Source organism: Vanellus vanellus (assembly GCF_965231255.1).
Source record: "Vanellus vanellus genome assembly, chromosome: Z".
Taxonomy (NCBI): Eukaryota; Metazoa; Chordata; class Aves; order Charadriiformes; family Charadriidae; genus Vanellus; species Vanellus vanellus.
In genome coordinates this window covers 83,165,064-83,183,449 of record NC_138908.1, presented here as the reverse complement: position 1 = coordinate 83,183,449, position 18,386 = coordinate 83,165,064, and the positions used below count along the sequence as shown (strand labels likewise).

Genomic DNA, 18,386 nt, shown 5'->3' with positions numbered 1-18,386 from the left:
AAGACATACTGGTTTCCAATTGGCCCATCATAGAACAGGGACTATGCCTGCATCTGGATTGTTATTTAGAAGAGCAGCAACACCTGTTTTCCATTTATGCAGCATAATTAGGAGTTGGGCTCCAAACTTGGCTTCTATGATTCTTTCTGAATCCAGGAGGAGTCAGATGCCAGGTGCTGGCTTTTGCAGCTCTGTTGCACCAGGATTTAGCTTAAGCTATTATATGCTGTATCAGTTCTAGTTACAGGCAACCCTGCTTTTTATTCTGTTGCTCCCCTCCCCACCCCATTCCTTCTGCCTGCCAGCTCCCCCCTTCCTCCCTCCATGTTCTCAGTCCAGACTGGGAACGAGACACCTAAACCTGTTAAAATCCAGAAGTATCTAGGGAGATCCAGTTCTTCCTTAGATATACAGGAAGGTCAGCAGGATTTCCAAAGCAGGGGCTGAGTGGTTTTGTGGGGGTGGATGATGGGAAGACGCAAGGAGGAGGCACAGAGAGAAGGCACATCAGGAGTTTTCGTGATTCAAATCCAGTAAGTGTATCACATCAGTCGTAAAAGAAATGCGTGCCTTGCAGTTGGAGCCAAGGTGTCTGGACCGTCTGGAGTTGGCATCTCCTTCATGTTGTTGTAGCCTGTCCAGCTGATAGATAAATAAGCAAATAAATAAATCTTACCCCAGAAAAGTAGATACACCCGTGTATTACGCAAGGTGCACTGAATCACAGACATTAGCATTTCACTGTCTGTGTCCGATGGAGGGTGGGAGCTCATATCCTGCAGCAGGGCAGTTAAAATAATCGATGAGTGCTTGTTCAATCCCCAGAAAGGGGGGGAGGGAGGGGGGAGAAGGAGAGGAAGGGAGGGAGAGAGAGAGAGGGAGGGTGTGGTAGTAGAGGAGGGGGGATGGGAGGTGGGAAAGGTGCTGATTTCAGCCCTGTAGCGTCAGGATTGCGTCAATTTGGGTTTCAACCACGTCTTCAGTCTCAGAGCGGAGCTACTCAGAAAAGCCAAAACAGGAAGGGGGTTGCAAATCAGTGTGCAAAGGGGAGGACCGAAGCTTCCCCTCCCCCCTCTCCGCCAGCCGCTTCGCAGCCTCCTCCTCCACCTTCTGAACCGCTCGTGTCTCCGGGTTGGTTTTTATTTTTTTTTTTTGTTGTTTTGTTTTCTTTAAAAAAACAACTAAAAAAAAAAAAACGCGCTGGAAAAGACAGCTGCTCGGGCGCTGTGAGAGCAGAGAGCGGGGGTACAGCAGAGCAACGCGTTCGGAACCCCGGGCAGATCGTTCGGTACCCGCGGAGGCGGTTCCTGCTTCCCGGACAGCGGCACCAGCACCGCGGACAGCGGCACCAGCACCGCGGACAGCGGCACCAGCACCGCGGACAGCGCACGCCGCCAACATGGCTCCGATCGCGGCCAGCCGGCAGCAGTTCGGTAAGCTCGTCCCGGCCCCAACTCCCCGCCCGCGGGGCTGGGGGCTGCTCCCCTCACCAGGCGAAGTGCACGCAAGCAGCCTCCGCTGAGCCAACCTGCGCCTCCCAGCACACAGCTGGTTGGGAGGAACCTGATTTCCCCCAGTCCTCTTTGATGTTAGAAGTTGCGTGAATTTGCTTTCTTCCCTATCTCTGTCTATCTCTCCCTTCCTCCTTACCTGGTCCCCTCGGTAAAGTATTGGGAGAGATGAGGAGGTTTGTGTATGTGCATTTTCAGATGAGAGAGGTTTTGTGGTTGTTTTCTCTGTCTTGGTTAAAGTAGTGTGTCTTCAGAGTCAAAAGATGTAAATGCATCCTGTGTCACAGAGAAAATCTTTGTTCGAGTCATTCTTGGAATAATTGTCATTCTTTTTTTCTTGTTGTAGAGAAAGACTTGTCAATCGTTAGTTAAAGTGAAAGGTGGTCTTGTAAAGGACATTGCTAGAAAGACAAAAATACGGGATCCCAGTGGTTTTAGCTAAACAGCTTCATCTTGATCAATCTGGGTTCACTGAGAATAGCAATGATAACAATGAACTTTTCAGTTTTGTCATTTCTATGCACTGGTTGTAAGGTTATTAACTGTGATACCAGAAGTTTCAGAAACAGTCATATATGTGCACTTATAAAATAGATACATAAATAGCTTTACTCAAAAAAGCAGTAAGTAGAAATGTTTCTTAACTCTGCTTTATCAATATTGACTCTAGCCTAGATTATATTTGCTTTAGCCGTGGTTTAATTCAAGTATCATTCCACTGACTTAAGTGAAGTGACTCCAAAATTATATCACGTAACTGAAATTATAACTTCTCCCAGGATCAATAGGTAATATTTCCTATTAATACAATGTCTTGAATGTTAACCAATTGATTTACATTATGACAACATCAAGAAATTCAGGTTTCAACATAATTAGTTGTAAATATAATCCATTTTTTTACCATTTCATCTTCTGTCCTACCCCACCCACTTGATGTTTCTAACTCCACTTGTGAGATCATGCTTATCTAATTACTTATTTAAGGAAGATAATTAATATTTTAAACACCAAATTGATTCTACCGGTGCTTTCAGTAGCTGTAGAATTAAAATATAGCATAATTTCCATTACTATAAAAAGTCTGTCATCTCATTAAAAGTATTGTAAATGTGCAAATCATTCTTAAAGCTATTAAAGCATTCTGATAAGTTTTCAATTACTTCTTGCTTTGTACCTTTATACCATGTATATTTAAATTTCTGTAGCCCGGGGTATTCTTAAAACTCAGAGCCTTGTGCTTAACTTTGAAAAAAATACTTTTTTGGTTATGTATAACATTTTCAGTCATTTCATTAAGTTCTTACAATTAAGTATGTAGGCAGATGCGTCTTGTAGGTAAAGGGAAAGTGACATGAATATTATCAGAAGAAATTAATAGCCAGGCCCGATCCTTCCTGTGCTGGAACATTATGTCTTACTTTGCTCTGATACTATTGTAGATTTCTTTGAATCATCCCACCAAGAAGCAAATGTATACTGCCAGGACATCTATCTGCCCAGCTTTTACCTGGATGAAGCTGATTTAGTAATACATAGAGGGGGGTTGTTTTGCTTTTCTCATCCAGAATGATCTGCTAATCATTTCCGAGAGAACCAGAACTGTTACACAATTGCCTTTATGCATAAACAATGTCATTCCATTCATATTCTACTGGTCTTCCACTGTTGCCGGGAATAAAGATTAAGCTCTGATTGTTACATTGTGAGAGGTTTAAACTCACTTAGTAATGTTACTTATGGGCAAAATTGGATTTCCAATTAGTTGTGCTCATTTATCCCTTCGATGCATGCTTTGAAGGGCTAATGATACTCTATATGTAACCGATGTATCCACATGACAATTGAGTTTGTAACACTTGCTCAGTTTTCTCTTTATTCAGTTTAAGTATAGGATTTGTATTAAAGTGGAAGAGAATTATGTTTTAATGTTTTTCTTATCTACTCCTACAAAGTAGTGACCCTTCTTGTAAACTCCCCATAGCTTTGATTCATAGTGTCTTAAATGAAAAGCTTAGTGGTTATCAATGATACACTTAATAGTTTTTTCAGCTTTGGACTCACATGTGACTACCCAATGTCACATCCATCTGGAAAAGACACTTGGTATATAATTATTTTAAATTTTCTTGATAGACTTTCTCCTGCAAAGTATTGAAAATCCCAATGAAACTGTTGAGTGTTATAACCTCCAATTAAACTCAGCTCTTTCAAGAGATACCTCCAGGCAATTATAGGATCAGACCATAAAAAATGAGTTAATTGAGTGTACAAAGCATTCTAGGAAGCAGTGTGCAAAGCAGACGATGTATCTATAAGTAATGCATATTTCAGAATCTGTTTTATCTAACCAACAAAGCTCCATAAACTCAAAGCTGAAACCTTCTGAGAGCTGGTATTACTCACAGACATATAAACTCAGAAACTACACACAGAGGGATGAGATAGTCGAGCAATTACTAACGGTTATTATTATTATTAGGATGGGAATAGTATTTTCCTCCCAAACACTCTGTGTATGGAAAAATACTAACATAACAAGCATGCCTTAGTATGGGACTACACATTCACGCCTGCAGGTGGCGAGCAATATATACATTGAAAAGCACTGTCTGTCGATCCTGCTGCTATTACCATCTCATATCTTTTTGTTTTACTAAATTATTATTTTATTAAATATCACACAGAGTACAAGGCATTGAAGCTTATGTGCTTGTTGCTATTTATTTGATTTGCAGATGAAATTCCTACAGTGGTTGGGATCTTTAGTGCATTTGGCCTTGTCTTCTCTGTCTCCCTTTTTGCTTGGATCTGCTGTCAACGTAAATCTTCTAAATCGAATAAGACCCCTCCATATAAGTTTGTCCATGTTCTGAAGGGGGTTGATATTTACCCTGAGAATCTCAACAGTAAGAAGAAGTTCGGAGCAGATGATAAAAGTGAAGCCAAGAACAAATCAGCAATGCCAAAGAATTCTCTCCATCTTGACCTGGAGAAGAGAGATCTAAATGGCAACTTCCCCAAGACAACACCTAAAATCCAGAGCTCTCCAGAGCTTGAAAATTTGTCTCCTAAGCACTTTGCAGAAAGGAAGAAAGATTCAGTATCCCCTGATAGTTTAAAGTCCATCACTTCCCTGTCATCTGAAGACAAACAAGACAAGCTAGGAACTCTCTTTTTCTCCTTAGAGTACAACTTTGAGAAAAAGGCATTTGTAGTGAACATCAAAGAAGCACGTGGGCTGCCAGCAATGGATGAACAGTCAATGACTTCTGATCCCTACATCAAAATGACAATCCTGCCTGAGAAAAAGCACAAGGTGAAAACCAGAGTTCTGAGAAAAACCTTAGATCCAGCTTTCGATGAGACTTTCACATTTTATGGAATCCCCTATAGTCAAATTCAAGACTTAACACTTCACTTTATGATCCTGAGCTTTGACAGATTTTCCAGAGATGATGTCATTGGAGAAGTCCTTATTCCCCTCGCAGGAATTGAATTGTCAGAAGGAAGACTGCTAATGGACAGAGAGATCATCAAAAGAAATGTTAGGGTAACATATTTTTTATTTAAACTTTAAAAGTGTTATGCTAGTATTAGGTGTGATTCTTGTGTTACGCTGCTAGCATCTTGGAGAGAAAAGGAAACAATTTCATCACGCAAGTCATTGACATGCTTTCATAATGGCAATATGAGGATGCAATTACACAAATGTAATAAAAGAACATTACAACAAACATGTTGCAAGAAATTGCTAATGTCTTAACCTCTACTTGCTTATTCAGCTGGTCCAGCAGGTTTGAGTGGACCCATTTACATTAGGTCAAGTGGCCTCAGTCCACATTAATTTGCTTTAAAGGCATAGAATGCAAAGATATATATTATTCCTTTTCTCCCTCTACTTTTCTGTTTGAAATCATTCTTTCTTAGAGCTTATTGAAGTCAATATAAATCTTTCACTTCAACTACATGGTTTTTACAGCAGATTCTTAAAGAATGTAGTGTAGTCTTTAGTTAAGGAATTGGAACCTGCCAGAGAACATATTGTTGATGCAGTAGTATGTTCTTGCACTTCAGTGCTGTTACTACCTTCTCTCTCAAGAATTGTGACACAGGCTGCAACCCTACTAAGGATAGTAAGACATGAGGGGGAAGCCAAGCCTTACTGAAGTCAATGGCAAATCATACTGACTTCACTGGGCTAAAAATATCTCATACCATTTTGTCTTATTTGAGAATGTAAAGATCACTTACAACCATCATGGCTGAACCACAGAAACGCACATGCATTACACACATGTCTCTTAATCTCTACTAAGGAAGTGGAATGTGTATTGACTTTCAATTTGATTGTTTTCAAAGAGCAAGCATGCTGCCAAATCAAATAAATGTCTAGCAAACAACACACCTATAACTAATTCTTTTATTTTGAAATTCTATTGTTATATTACAACTATAACTATGTCACTGATATTTTGTTGATAACTTATTGGGTTTTCTGGTACATAAGGCATTATTTTTGATTGTTTCCCTTGCCTTCCTCCTTTCTGTCAAATAAACTACTCCTGGAAATTCAAATCTAATAATCATAGAGAAAGTCTTTGATCTCATCTTTATTTCATTTATATTATACTACTTTAGAAAGTGTCAGAGATTAGATTTCTCTAACTGTTTTGATACTTTCTGTTTAAAAACATTTTACTGAAGATTTTTTTAATTTGTCTTGATTTTTTTTTTTAATATATCTTTACAGAATTTTCGTTTCACTTGAGATCTTTTTCTTTCACTAAGATTTTTTTTTCTTAGGATGTAGCATTTAATTTCTAATCTCTGAAGCTAATGATGTTATGTCAACCTATATTTTGACTTATTATTTATTCTTGTTCAGTCTAATAACCAACTATAAGAAGAGTTATAAAACTACAGTAGAGGGAAATTATATTTGCTATGTAAAGTGTCACAGCTCCATAAGTTATATATTTTTACACCATTTCAGAACATACAATTATGAGACATTTTATAAATCTTCTTAATTCTGGTTTAAAGCTTGGTCAATATAATCGTTCGTAAAAAGTGTCATTCCTTATTTTTCTTTCATTTCCACAGAAATCCTCTGGGCGTGGAGAATTACTGATCTCTCTCTGTTATCAATCTACGACAAACACGCTCACTGTGGTTGTTTTAAAAGCTAGGCATCTACCTAAATCTGATGTGTCAGGATTATCAGGTAATGGTTTTACTAATGAATATGACCTAAGAATATAAAACAAACAGACAGAAGACAGCTGAAATGTGGCATTTCAAAGACTAAAAATAGCCTATAAATGCAGAAATGGTGACTGTATTATTTGCAGCCTATTCACTCTATTTGTATCTATGTCGATGCTTTATTTTCCAGGGTATGTATTTAACAAATTTGTTTTTCAATCACACATTAAAAAAAAAAAAAAAAAAGACATCTGTTAGCAGTGCAAACCAATGAGTTTTGTGATTGTCTTGAACAGAACCCATCTGCCGTAAGTATGGGATGTTGTTTGGAGATACTAAAAGCTTTTATTTATGACAAAACCCCAGTTTATTTATAGAAGATCAGTATTGAGTGAGATCATCATATGGTTTATTTCAGCTGAGTACCAAGAAAAACAACCAGTTACATCTGTGCTGAATTTGGCCCACTGAGCACTAACATCTATTTGGCAAGGTGCAGAGGTGAACTATGCCAGTGTTGGAAGCAGGTTGTAACATAATATCTGTGCTTTATCATGACCTGTACTTGGGGTGCACTAAGAAGGAACAGTTTTTGCATTCCCTTCTCCTGGCCTTGTTGTGCCATGTTGTATTCTGTGGAGCCTCCTTTGAAACCAATATTAGGATGGCACTTAGATGCACATTAACACCAGATAACATAACAGAACAAAATTTATTGTACAACGTACAAAGGATAAGACAACAACACAAAAAGAACAGTATACAACAAAATACTGTACAAATAATAACACATATGCTGTCAATTATAGGACTGACACTCTCATTTCACAGGATTTTTTAAAAGAACCAGAAGAGGAAGTAGTTTTTTGGAACCATTGAATCATAATTACTACAGCCAATAATACAGTCTTTCTACTTCTCAGACCAAGAAATACTGCAATTTACCTTGAAAGTCAACCCATCCTGGAGCCAAAACAAAACAAACCAAAAGCTATCTATAACTCCAATTTACAGGGTGGAGTTACATTGAAATTCTCCTTCTGATCTCAATTTTATTCTCATATCATAAGAAGAGAGGGTAGGAGTGGAGCCCAACAGTTCACTCCACTATAAAATAGCATACGTACTTTTAATCAACCCCAAAGTCACAGCAGATAGTAGAGGTTTCATAAAGACAGCATGACAGCAAGCTGATCTCAACAAAGTCTGCCTGAAGTTCATCCAGGTTGGAAAATAACTTGAAGACAAAAGGCTTCCTAGTCTCACCACCTAGCTACCTGGACCCTATTGCACATCTGAACTACACATTTGTTTACCCTATCTCTTATGAGAAAAACTGTAAATTCTGTTTGCTCTTTCCACTTCTCTCAGTACAACCTTGCTAACTATAAGAGAAATTTAATATTTCTCTTATATATATATTCTCTTATATAAGGAGATACAGGGAGCCATGCTACACCTGGACACCTAGTTCATTTAGATAGTCCTTCATTATTTACTGTTCATCAGCAAGGCCACGCTCAGTAGATATTTGGATGTGAGTAACATACTGCACTCATGACAGTCCTTATTTCCTCTGTGACTTTCCCCTCAGCCCGACATAAAAGTTGGACAAGAAGGAGGGTGAAATGATGTTTCTATGGGATCAGCTAAACAATTGCATAACTCATTCGCCTTAGGAAGATGGGAACTTTATTATTCAGAAGCTGTTCCATTCCTGCAACCTCCTTGGTTTCCTTGATCACTGGTGTTGACATATCCTCACAGACCTAATAAAATCAAGAGGAACATTCTAGCCCTATCTAGTGGAAGGCCAGAAATAACAGTCAGAAAATATCCTTTAAACAGAAATGAGCAACAGTGTGAATCCACTGATAGATATTGATCCTTATATTTTTAATGCTTGTGTGGCATATAGTCATTCCAGAGCCAATGAACATTTTAATAGCATTTAACCCTATTTTTAAAATGTTTATTATGTTGATAGAATATGTAAGTGAAGATGTATTCTTTCATACCGTAGTCCTCTTAAACTAGTGCCAGTTTGAGAAAGCATTTTCATCATGTGACCATTTCAGTCTGATAAGTTTGGCACAGCATTTTTAAATATGTCTCAGTTTTAATTTTACTTTTTCAAAAAAATGTTCAACTATCCTTGATGCTTGTTAGCTGATAGTTTGCATGGACTATCTTGTTTGACTGGGTTCAGTAAAAGGATTTTGTATTGCATCTTTGCACCATGAGAATTTGGAAACAGGCCTACATTTCCACTGAAATAAATGCCAAGGTACTTGAAATGGATGATATTTAAAGCATTCTCTAGACCTGGACAGGTTGGAGAGTTGGGCAGAGAGGAACCTAATGAAATTCAACAAGGGTAAATGTAGGGTACTGCATCTGGGGAGGAATAACCCCATGCAGCAGTACAGGTTGGGGGCTGACCTCCTGGACAGCAGCTCTGTGGAAAGGGACCTGGCAGTCCTGGTGGACAACAGGATGACCATGAGCCAGCAATGTGTCCTGGTGGCCAAGAGGGCCAATGGCATCCTGGGGTGCATCAAGAAGAGTGTGGCCAGCAGGTGGAGGGAGGTCATCCTCCCCCTCTACTCTGCCCTGGTGAGGCCGCATCTGGAGTACTGCGTCCAGTTCTGGGCTCCCCAGTTCAAGAAAGACAGGGATCTGCTGGAGAGGGTCCAGCAAAGGGCTACGAAGATGATTAGGGGATTAGAACATCTTTCATATGAGGAAAGGCTGAGGGACTTGGGTCTCTTTAGTCTAGAGAAAAGAAGAATGAGGGAGGATCTTATTAATGCTTTCAAATACTTAAAGGGAGGATGCCAGAGGGATGGGAGGAGTCTTTTTTCAGTGGTCCCCATTGATAGGATGAGGGGTAATGGGCACAAGCTTGAACATAGGAAGTTCCATCTTAACATGAGGAGGAACTTGTTCACTTTGAGGGTAGTGGAGCACTGGAACAGGCTGCCCAGAGAGGTTGTGGAGTCTCCCACTCTGGAGACATTCCAAACCCGCCTGGACGCTGTCCTGTGCAACCTGTTGTAGGTGACCCTGCTCTGGCAGGGGGGTTGGACTAGATGATCTCCAGAGGTCCCTTCAAACCCTGACTATTCTGTGATTCTGTGAATTCTGCCACAGGAAGAAATAGCATCATTGTTGAAGACTATACTAAAGTAATCTTGCAACAGATGAATAATTATGAGAAATTGAAACACTCAAAGTTGGTTGACAGCTAAAAATATGGACATTTTCCCTTCCCTTCTTCAATAGTAGTCCAGTACAGACATGAAGTCAAGTACATATCCTAACAACAAAAGTATCTTTACATTTAAAGTTTAATGTTAAAATTTGTTCTATAAAAATTGGTGGGAGCAATTTAATCAAGATAATTGATTTTTGTAAAACCGCTACCAAAATGAATTGCATCCATTCATTCATTCTCTCAGCATGAGCTTTCCTTTCTGAGGCTTTTCTTTGCATAAGTCTTATTAATACTAATGATTAACCCCTTCTGGTAGAACGCATGAAAAGCAGACTTCTGTTACACATAAATATGTAATGATACATATTTGTCAGAGTCCATTAGAATTTTTTGTACTTTCAGACCACCTTTGCATGTAGTAAAGTTGTTATTAGGCTTAATGGACAGGACTTAATGGACAGGATTTATCTCATGAAGCAGACACCTGTATTTAGTCAGATGAATCATGCCCTAAACTTCACTGACTATCTTGATTTCATCTTTGATGATCATAAAGCAAGCTAAAAAGGGCTAATTCAGATGTAAACATGAACACCGGATGAGATGAATCATCTTTAATAACTTGAAATATCTTCTCATTGTGATGTAATTGTGTTTGTAAGTTATAAAATTTACGATTAACTAGATCAAGGAATTTCTAACTGACACTGTTCAATAACTGATCTGTGCTCTCTCTTTTCATTGCAGACCCTTATGTCAAAGTGAACCTGTACCATGCTAAGAAGAGAATTTCTAAAAAGAAAACCCATGTGAAGAAATGCACCCCCAATGCGGTGTTCAATGAATTGTTTGTCTTTGACATTCCTTGTGAGGGCCTTGATGATATCAGCATTGAATTTTTGGTTTTAGATTCAGACAGGGGGTCAAGGAATGAGGTGATTGGCCGGTTAACCTTGGGATCTTCAGCAGAAGGAACAGGTGGAGAGCACTGGAAAGAAATTTGTGAATATCCTAGGAGACAAATTGCCAAATGGCATATGTTGTGTGATGGTTAGCAGCTCAGAGAGGGGTCAGAACTTGAAAAACAATATATATTTCCATAGGCAAGGAGCAGTTTTCTTTCTTTGCTATGTATAATTAATTACAGGCTTGTAACAACAAGACTTTTTGGGGGGGAGGGGGGTGGGGATGGGGGAAAAAAAAAAGGATTGAATTATCAGAACAGAAGGTAATTAAATTTTCACAGTAAATAAAGGAATTTCTATTTCATTAGACCTTAACATAATTGGATGTGATTCATATTCTTCTGGAGTTTAAATAGCCTGAAACTTCTGAAGCAGTATAAACTTCAATAAGAACAGACTATGTTTTATGAAAAAAGTCACTGGAAACCTTATTAATACTGTTGTAAAGAAGAAGATAACCTCATTAAAATATATTGCTAGATCTAAAAAAAAAAAAAAAAAAACCCACTTGTGGCTTACTGGGGAAGGGGTTGAGTCTTTAAAAGCCACGGGGAATGAGGGTGAGTAAGAGGGGAATCCCTTCTGCCTCTCCATCAAAAACCTTCTTTTATGAAAATTCAATCAGTATTTGTAAGTTTTGGTTACTTATACTTTGATCATCCCAAAGACTGAAGAGGTTTTCAGCAATTTGCTTTACATATCATATCACGTGCAACTAGTTGTTTTATGTGTGGAAATACACTATGATTATTCAGTTGATTTTTTTAATATGTAGGTATGTAACTTGTTTTATTACAGTGACCGAAATAGGTACATTCTACAAATTGTTGAGCAAGTTAACATACATTGTTTTGTTAAAAGGGCTCCTTTACGGGTGACTGCACATGCTACAATATAGCTAGAATTTGGGGATTAATTATGTCTTGCTTTTTTTTTCCTCTAGCAAGGATTACACTTTAAGCATTTCAAGCCATGGGAAAGCATTTCTATTGAGATGAGGTAACATACATGACATTACAGGCAACGACCTTTCACCAATTATATTTTAAGCCATTCAGTAATACTTAAAGAAATATTGTTTCTTCTTTTGTTTCATTAAAGAACAAGCAAAATAGTGAGACAGAGAACAAAAACTTATTCTGCTGCTTAACTTCCTGAACTGTGAATAATGGTGTTACAGTCAGTAAGACTACTCCCAACATGCAATGTTTAATGCATTTTAAACCTTTACGGAATACGAAATCAAGCTCATATTATAATTTATCCAATATTATGTCAGACAAACTACTTGAAATGTGCATTTCACTTAGATTATATGCATTAATGGCCATTACTGATTGTACTGAAAATTGGTGGTGGTAAGGGAAAATAACATCTTGATTTTGTGTTAGTGTGACATATGTATGTTTAAATTTAAATTGTGCCAGGCTGGGGCAGTATCAAATGTAACAAAAACAAGTATATAAATGAAACATTTAGACCTGCAAAATTTACTCTTGGTCACGCCAGATAGATTTTTAGGCTGTCAGAACTATAGCACAACTATAAGCAGATAACTTCCTAAAGTTTGTACACTGATTTCCAGTACAGAATTGTTTGCAAATAGTCTTACACCATTTTCAACTACAATATACACAACAAAGAATATAATGATGTTAGTTGTTGACATAAGAAGGATTAAAAAGTGGAAAACTGTTTTCAGTATTTTTGCATATGTCATTTTGTCACGTGTAATCTCATTGAAGTGAATGAGACTATTTGGTGATTAAGGTATTGCTCAATGTGAATAAAAGTAACAGAATGGGCATGCCAGATGAAGAAAAACATGCATTGGATGTCAATTTACTTTCATTAAACAACAGATCCAGGTCTTATTCAAAACTGTTGGGGATTTGTTGTCTACTTTACCTGTTCTTATATGGCTAAATTGTGTTTGCAGTAAAGGACACTGAAATATGAAATATGCAAGTAGACAAATAGTGCTGGAAGAATGCTATTGAGGCTCTTCCAGGTTTTGTGTCAGTATTTTCTCCAGTTTTTGAGAATGTGTTTGATATAACAGTGTTTATAAGGTTCTGTAAAAATACATTTTCAAAATAACATAAACATGCTTTTTATGATAATGCTCAATGTAAAAATCCTGCGTATTGTATGTATAAAGGAGAGGAATCTTTTTTGCTTATTTCTTTAGAAAGCTGATTAACTGCTTAAGGGCTAGAGTTTGCCAGCCACATTCAAGCAGAGCTAATCCAAAGCCACCAAGTGGAAAGAAAGATGCCCACAGGCTTCAGTGGGTTTTGAAGTGCAATCACAGAGGAAAACTCTTCTTGTGAGCCAACCCAGCAATATCAATGGGACCATGGATAAGGGGATACACAATTTGATCTAATGGAGGCTGGAAGAGTTTAAGTCATTACCACACAAACAGAGTTGTTACAATTCCTAGTAAGGAAAGAACTTCACACTTAGAGTCATTCCATGAAAGAGAGTGGGACAGCTTGTAATCAAAAAAATTTGAGGTTTTGTATGTTGGCCCATAAGTAGTACATTATCTCTACAAATGAGATGACAGGAGTCACCTGCCTTCAATGGACACAAATTCAGACATTAGGAGAAAAAAAAATCCACCTTTTTGAAATAATAATGGGCTGTGACCATCTTTCATTTTGCATCCAACAAGTCGTCATCAATTTCTTTTTCAAGTTTCTATAACAGCTTGAGGGTTACTATTTCTATCAGCTAAATGGCAGTTGTTGGTGGGGGTAGGGGGTAGGAATGGGAAAGGGAAGTAAAGACATTTTTATTAAATCTAAAAAAACCCTGTAAATAGAATTTTGGTTTTCATTTAAAGCAATGTTCAGCTTGAAAAGTTGAGTAAAGACGACTTGTAACACATCTGTAAACCAGACAAGGCAGGAGCGAATGTAGACCTGTAACGAGATGAGAAATTCTGCTGTTTTATAAAGTATTCAATTCTCATTGTGAATATCTTGAACTCTGTTAAGGATACTGTACTGTATTAAACATGTAAAAAAATGATGTTTGTCTAAGTAGCTTACAAAAATAGTAACTCCTTGAATGGGAGACTATCCACGTCTGGAGATCTGTCGTAACTAAATACCTGATTTGTTATGGTGTTGTAACTTAATAGAAGTTATTTGAGAGGAAGCATGGTGTATGAGATTTTGTAAGTTATTTGTGCTGGTTCTGTATGTTGTGCCATGTGTGTAAGACAAGAATAAACTGCTGCTTTCGTTCATCCCATCCCAAAAAAATTATCCCACCGATGTATCTTTTCCAGAGATTTCTGCTATTGTTTGTATTCATGGTCTACTGTCTCATACTTCTATTAAAAAAAAAAAAATTGCCTTGCAAAGTCTTCCTCTTCTCACAGAGGTGGACTAGACCTGTTCTGCCAAATACTAACTGGACATATCACATGTTCCTTATTCGTAGCTTCTTACTGCATACTTACATTTGTCCTGAATTGTACTGTACACTCAGATTAGAACCTGAGACATGGTCCATAACAGAAAATCTGAGCTCTACATAGGCCCTACAGGGACTGATATACAGAAGGAAGCAAGAATGGATTTTAGCATATTAGGTGAAAGAGGTAAAATGCAAGTCACATTACTATTGGAATCCTGGTAACAATCAATTTGTTTTCCAGAAGTAAAAATTATCCCCTGGACAATTACTTTTACTTTCTCTGATGTAAGGAAGTCATGTCAGGCACCAGCTTGTCAGGTGAGTCTGGAATTTAAGGTAGAAAAGCATTCCTTCAAATGCTATACCTAAATACAGACTTTTCTGCTGCGGTCTCTAAGGTTATTAGAGTATTTTACCAGCATAGAACCTAAAACTCAGGAAGGAAGAAGGCAGTTGCAGCTGGGATTAATTTCTATTTAATGATTCCCATTGTGAACCTACAACCCATTACCTGAAAGGGATCCCTGATCCTTGTCACAGTAATCAATATATAAAAGCTATGACAGGATCAACTAACTAAATGCATGACACAGATCATATTCCATGGGTATAAGCTGGTATATTCTCCCTGGCAAACCTATGCCCAAGAGACAGGTATCAAGAGTGAAAGACTGCTCTTTTCCATCATATGCAGTCACTTCTTTTTTCTTCTCTGCATTGTATGGTTCTCCTAAAAGTGATTCACATGTGTCACATTTAAGACCTTCTTCTTCAGGACAGAGACTAAGAATGTCTGTACATTTGCAAACTATAATGCAGCTGAGCCTCAGCGGAAGTCTCAAGGCCACTGTCCTGATTGCTATTTGTATGTCAAATGGCTGCAACAGACAAGTTCTGTGAGACTTCAAGGAAGCTCTTACAGATGTCCTCCTGTTTGCAGGAGATGTGATTCCTGAGGCCTATCACTATTCTGTAAGCCCCTTTTGTATTTATACGACATCACAGATAGCAACATGCTGCACACACAGTAATAACACCTAACCATAGATAATTGTGAACAATATTTCTTTTCCTTAAACAAGATTCAAATATGTTCCATATATGCTACTACCTTCTATTTGAGCTTTCTGCTTCATGCGGTCTCATAAAGCTGCTGAACAGCTCAGGGCCCACTTACAGCGGCTATGACCGGTATTGGCACTTACTTGCTTTGCTCTGCTAATGACTCCTGAGCAATTACCTTCACTCAAAAAGTTCTACCCAGTTCTTAGAGGCTTCTCTATAATGTCTTTTACTTTCTATCACTAAAATCTGTTGCAACATGACTTCAGGTCTAAAGGCTTTGAGGCAGCTTTAGAGCACTGATTACAGCTGCAGCATGACAACACCTTTTAGTTCAGAAGAAAAAATCAAAGTCAACAAGAAGAGAAAGGGAGGAGTTAATTTCTTTGCTATGTTATTGTTACGTTTGCATGCTTATGCTAGTTTGGCTGTTGTGCATCTGAATTACTTTGTGCATGACCAGAGAATGTCATGTGGTCACAGCAGTGAATGCGCTGATTACACCACCAGCAACACAATCACCCTTTGTCCTGTCAGATGAGTTGGCTTCTGCTTGAGCCTTTCAGCCTCAGTAGCAGGACTGAGGAGACACCACCTAGGCCCCCATGCCTTACCCCTGCCCCCAGAGCTCTGCAGTCATTCTTGACATGCCTTGGGTTACCCAGCAGTACTGTTGGTGCCCACATGGAAGAGCTGTAATAGTCCGAGGGCTGGGCAAGCCTTGGCAACATCCTGGATCAATCCTCACCTCATGGCCAGCACCAGACCTCCCAACAGATCATCAGGGCAGGTCAGAAGACTAGGCCTCCATCCGCAGGTGGAGGTTGTCTCCAGTAATTATCACACTCCTTTTCTTCCCTGTGAAGACACAAGGTTCAAACTGAACAATATCAGCAAACTGGTAAATCCTTGTTTGTTCTTCTCAGTCACCAAGGAAAGGTACCTGTTCTGAAGTTGCATCTGCTCTTCTGGCAGTTGCCAGAAGTCACAAGCTTCCAGCTTTCCCCACTCTGAAAACCACCCTCCAACAAATACCAGACCCTTCCCCTTCTCTGTCTGGATCTAAACCATGATATTTAGCACCATTTGGTGCTGCAAGGCATGCTCTTTGGTGTACTGAGACCATTGCTGCATGACCTCCCAACAGCCCTACCCAGTCCGGTGGGGGAAGGCTGGTTCTCAGCACACCAAGCTATGCTAACTGCTGCTGTGACTCCTGTGCCCCCCTCTGCTGCTTGACCCTAGCCTGTAAGGTACCAAACCTCCCCAGCAGCAGCCCAAACCCAAAGACAACTTCCAGCATTGGGAGCAGAGCCCAGCACTACTGCTGCATGCTCAGAGACCACTGGCTGTCAGCTGCCACCTATCTATTTGAACTGCACCACTAATGGTGGCACCTCTGTTCACAGTCCCCAGGCTGTAGGGCACCCTGAGGAACCCCTCCACAGCCACCCACTGCTCTGAAGCAAGACTTCCTGCCTCCCTCAGCCCATTCGCATCCCATCTTGAGAGTCTGCAAACCTGACCAGGCGCTGGTGTGTGCCACTGCCCACCCTCGTTGCACCTGAAGTTAAAGCAGTCCCATCCATGGACCTCCCAGGTATTGTAAAGTTACTGGAACTGTTAACCTGCTTCTCTTGAGACAGCAGGATGTCATTAATCCTGCAGATCCAGTGGCATCTCTCATTATGAACCTTTCTGACAGTAAGACGCTCTTAAGCCATTAAAGAAAAGGTTGAGCCCGACTGGAAAACGTTCAGCTTGCTCTTGTCCTGATGAAGGAGGTTTTTGCTCATTATTGAATATTATTCTTCCTCTTTAAGCAGTCTCTCAAGGTTTTTTTTTTTAGGTGACTGAGCTGTAACAAGACATATGGGTTTGCATTTTTGTAAGTGGAGGATGAGGCATCAAGTTTGGGTTTAAGTGAATCATGCAGGAGTTTGAGGTCCCGCTGGGTGACAGGTAAGTGCTACGTTATTGCAAGGAGCTTCACTAGGGCTGTGGTTGCATATAGGGCTGAGGTAGTAGTTGTGTGGAGCAGTTCTGACTTATAGCATTCTGGATTATGAGTTAATCGGCAAATATAAATTAGAATAGAGTGTTTGCAATGTAAGTTAATGTTGCAAAAAGATCCCTGTCTTTCCACCACATAAGAAATACCGTGTTATGAAAGGCTCTAACAAAAAATACAGTACAGAAAAAGCCACAAAGTCCAAGATGCAGAAGGTCAAAATGCACAAAGCAGCATGTTAAGATTATTTTCTTTGGAAATCACTCAAGAAGAAGCATCATTTTAAAACAATATCATTGATGTTACAGTTCTTTTTTTAAACCAGCCAAGGGTGCTGTATGGTGGCTGCAAGATTTAATTTAGTCTTGAAGACAGTCACAGGGGTAACCATGAATTTTCTCTGACAGATGCTGTAAATATTTTACATGGCTCTGAAAACAACTGGTTTTATGGAAACAAGTAAGAAGTATTTCACAGTATCACTAGCAATATTGATTACATTTCAGTAATACTCTCCAAATGAAATTGCCTTTAAGATTGTGTAAATGAAAGTTTCTCGTCGGACACTAATAGATGGACAGGGAAACCTCTTTATGTCTGCATCTTAGGTGCCTGTGTACATTGATTTGCGGGGCAAATAAACAGTATTCTAGTCTCAATTTTCCTTTCAGTAGCATGGGATAAAGCTTAACAACATCGATAGTAGCTACTAACTTTTGTTATGAATTATTATTTTCACTGTTCTCCAGGGTTGTAACGCTGCTCTGGGGACTGCATTTTCTTGAGATAAATCCCTCAGAGCTGTATGCTGCAATGGATATATATGGAGAAGAAAATAGCTGTGAATCACAAATAGGCATATAACAATAAAGAATTATCCCAGGCTAAAATCAGAATGATATTAAGCAGCAGTAAAAGTTAGAGATAAGTAAATCGGTGTGAAGTAAGTACACATGGGTAAAATGTCAGCAGAGAAAAGC

At 39.0% G+C, this 18,386-nt stretch overlaps 1 protein-coding gene across 1 annotated transcript; it reads left to right on the top strand.

The window, feature by feature from the left end:
* Positions 1-1,399: 1,399 nt before the first annotated feature.
* SYT4 (synaptotagmin 4) lies at positions 1,400-10,991 on the top strand (the record flags this gene model as incomplete). Its single annotated transcript, XM_082497596.1, has 4 exons — positions 1,400-1,433; positions 4,250-5,064; positions 6,618-6,738; positions 10,684-10,991. 4 exons carry the CDS (start codon positions 1,400-1,402, stop codon positions 10,989-10,991), a joined length of 1,278 nt encoding a protein of 425 aa, XP_082353722.1.
* Between the last annotated feature and the right edge of the window lie 7,395 nt (positions 10,992-18,386).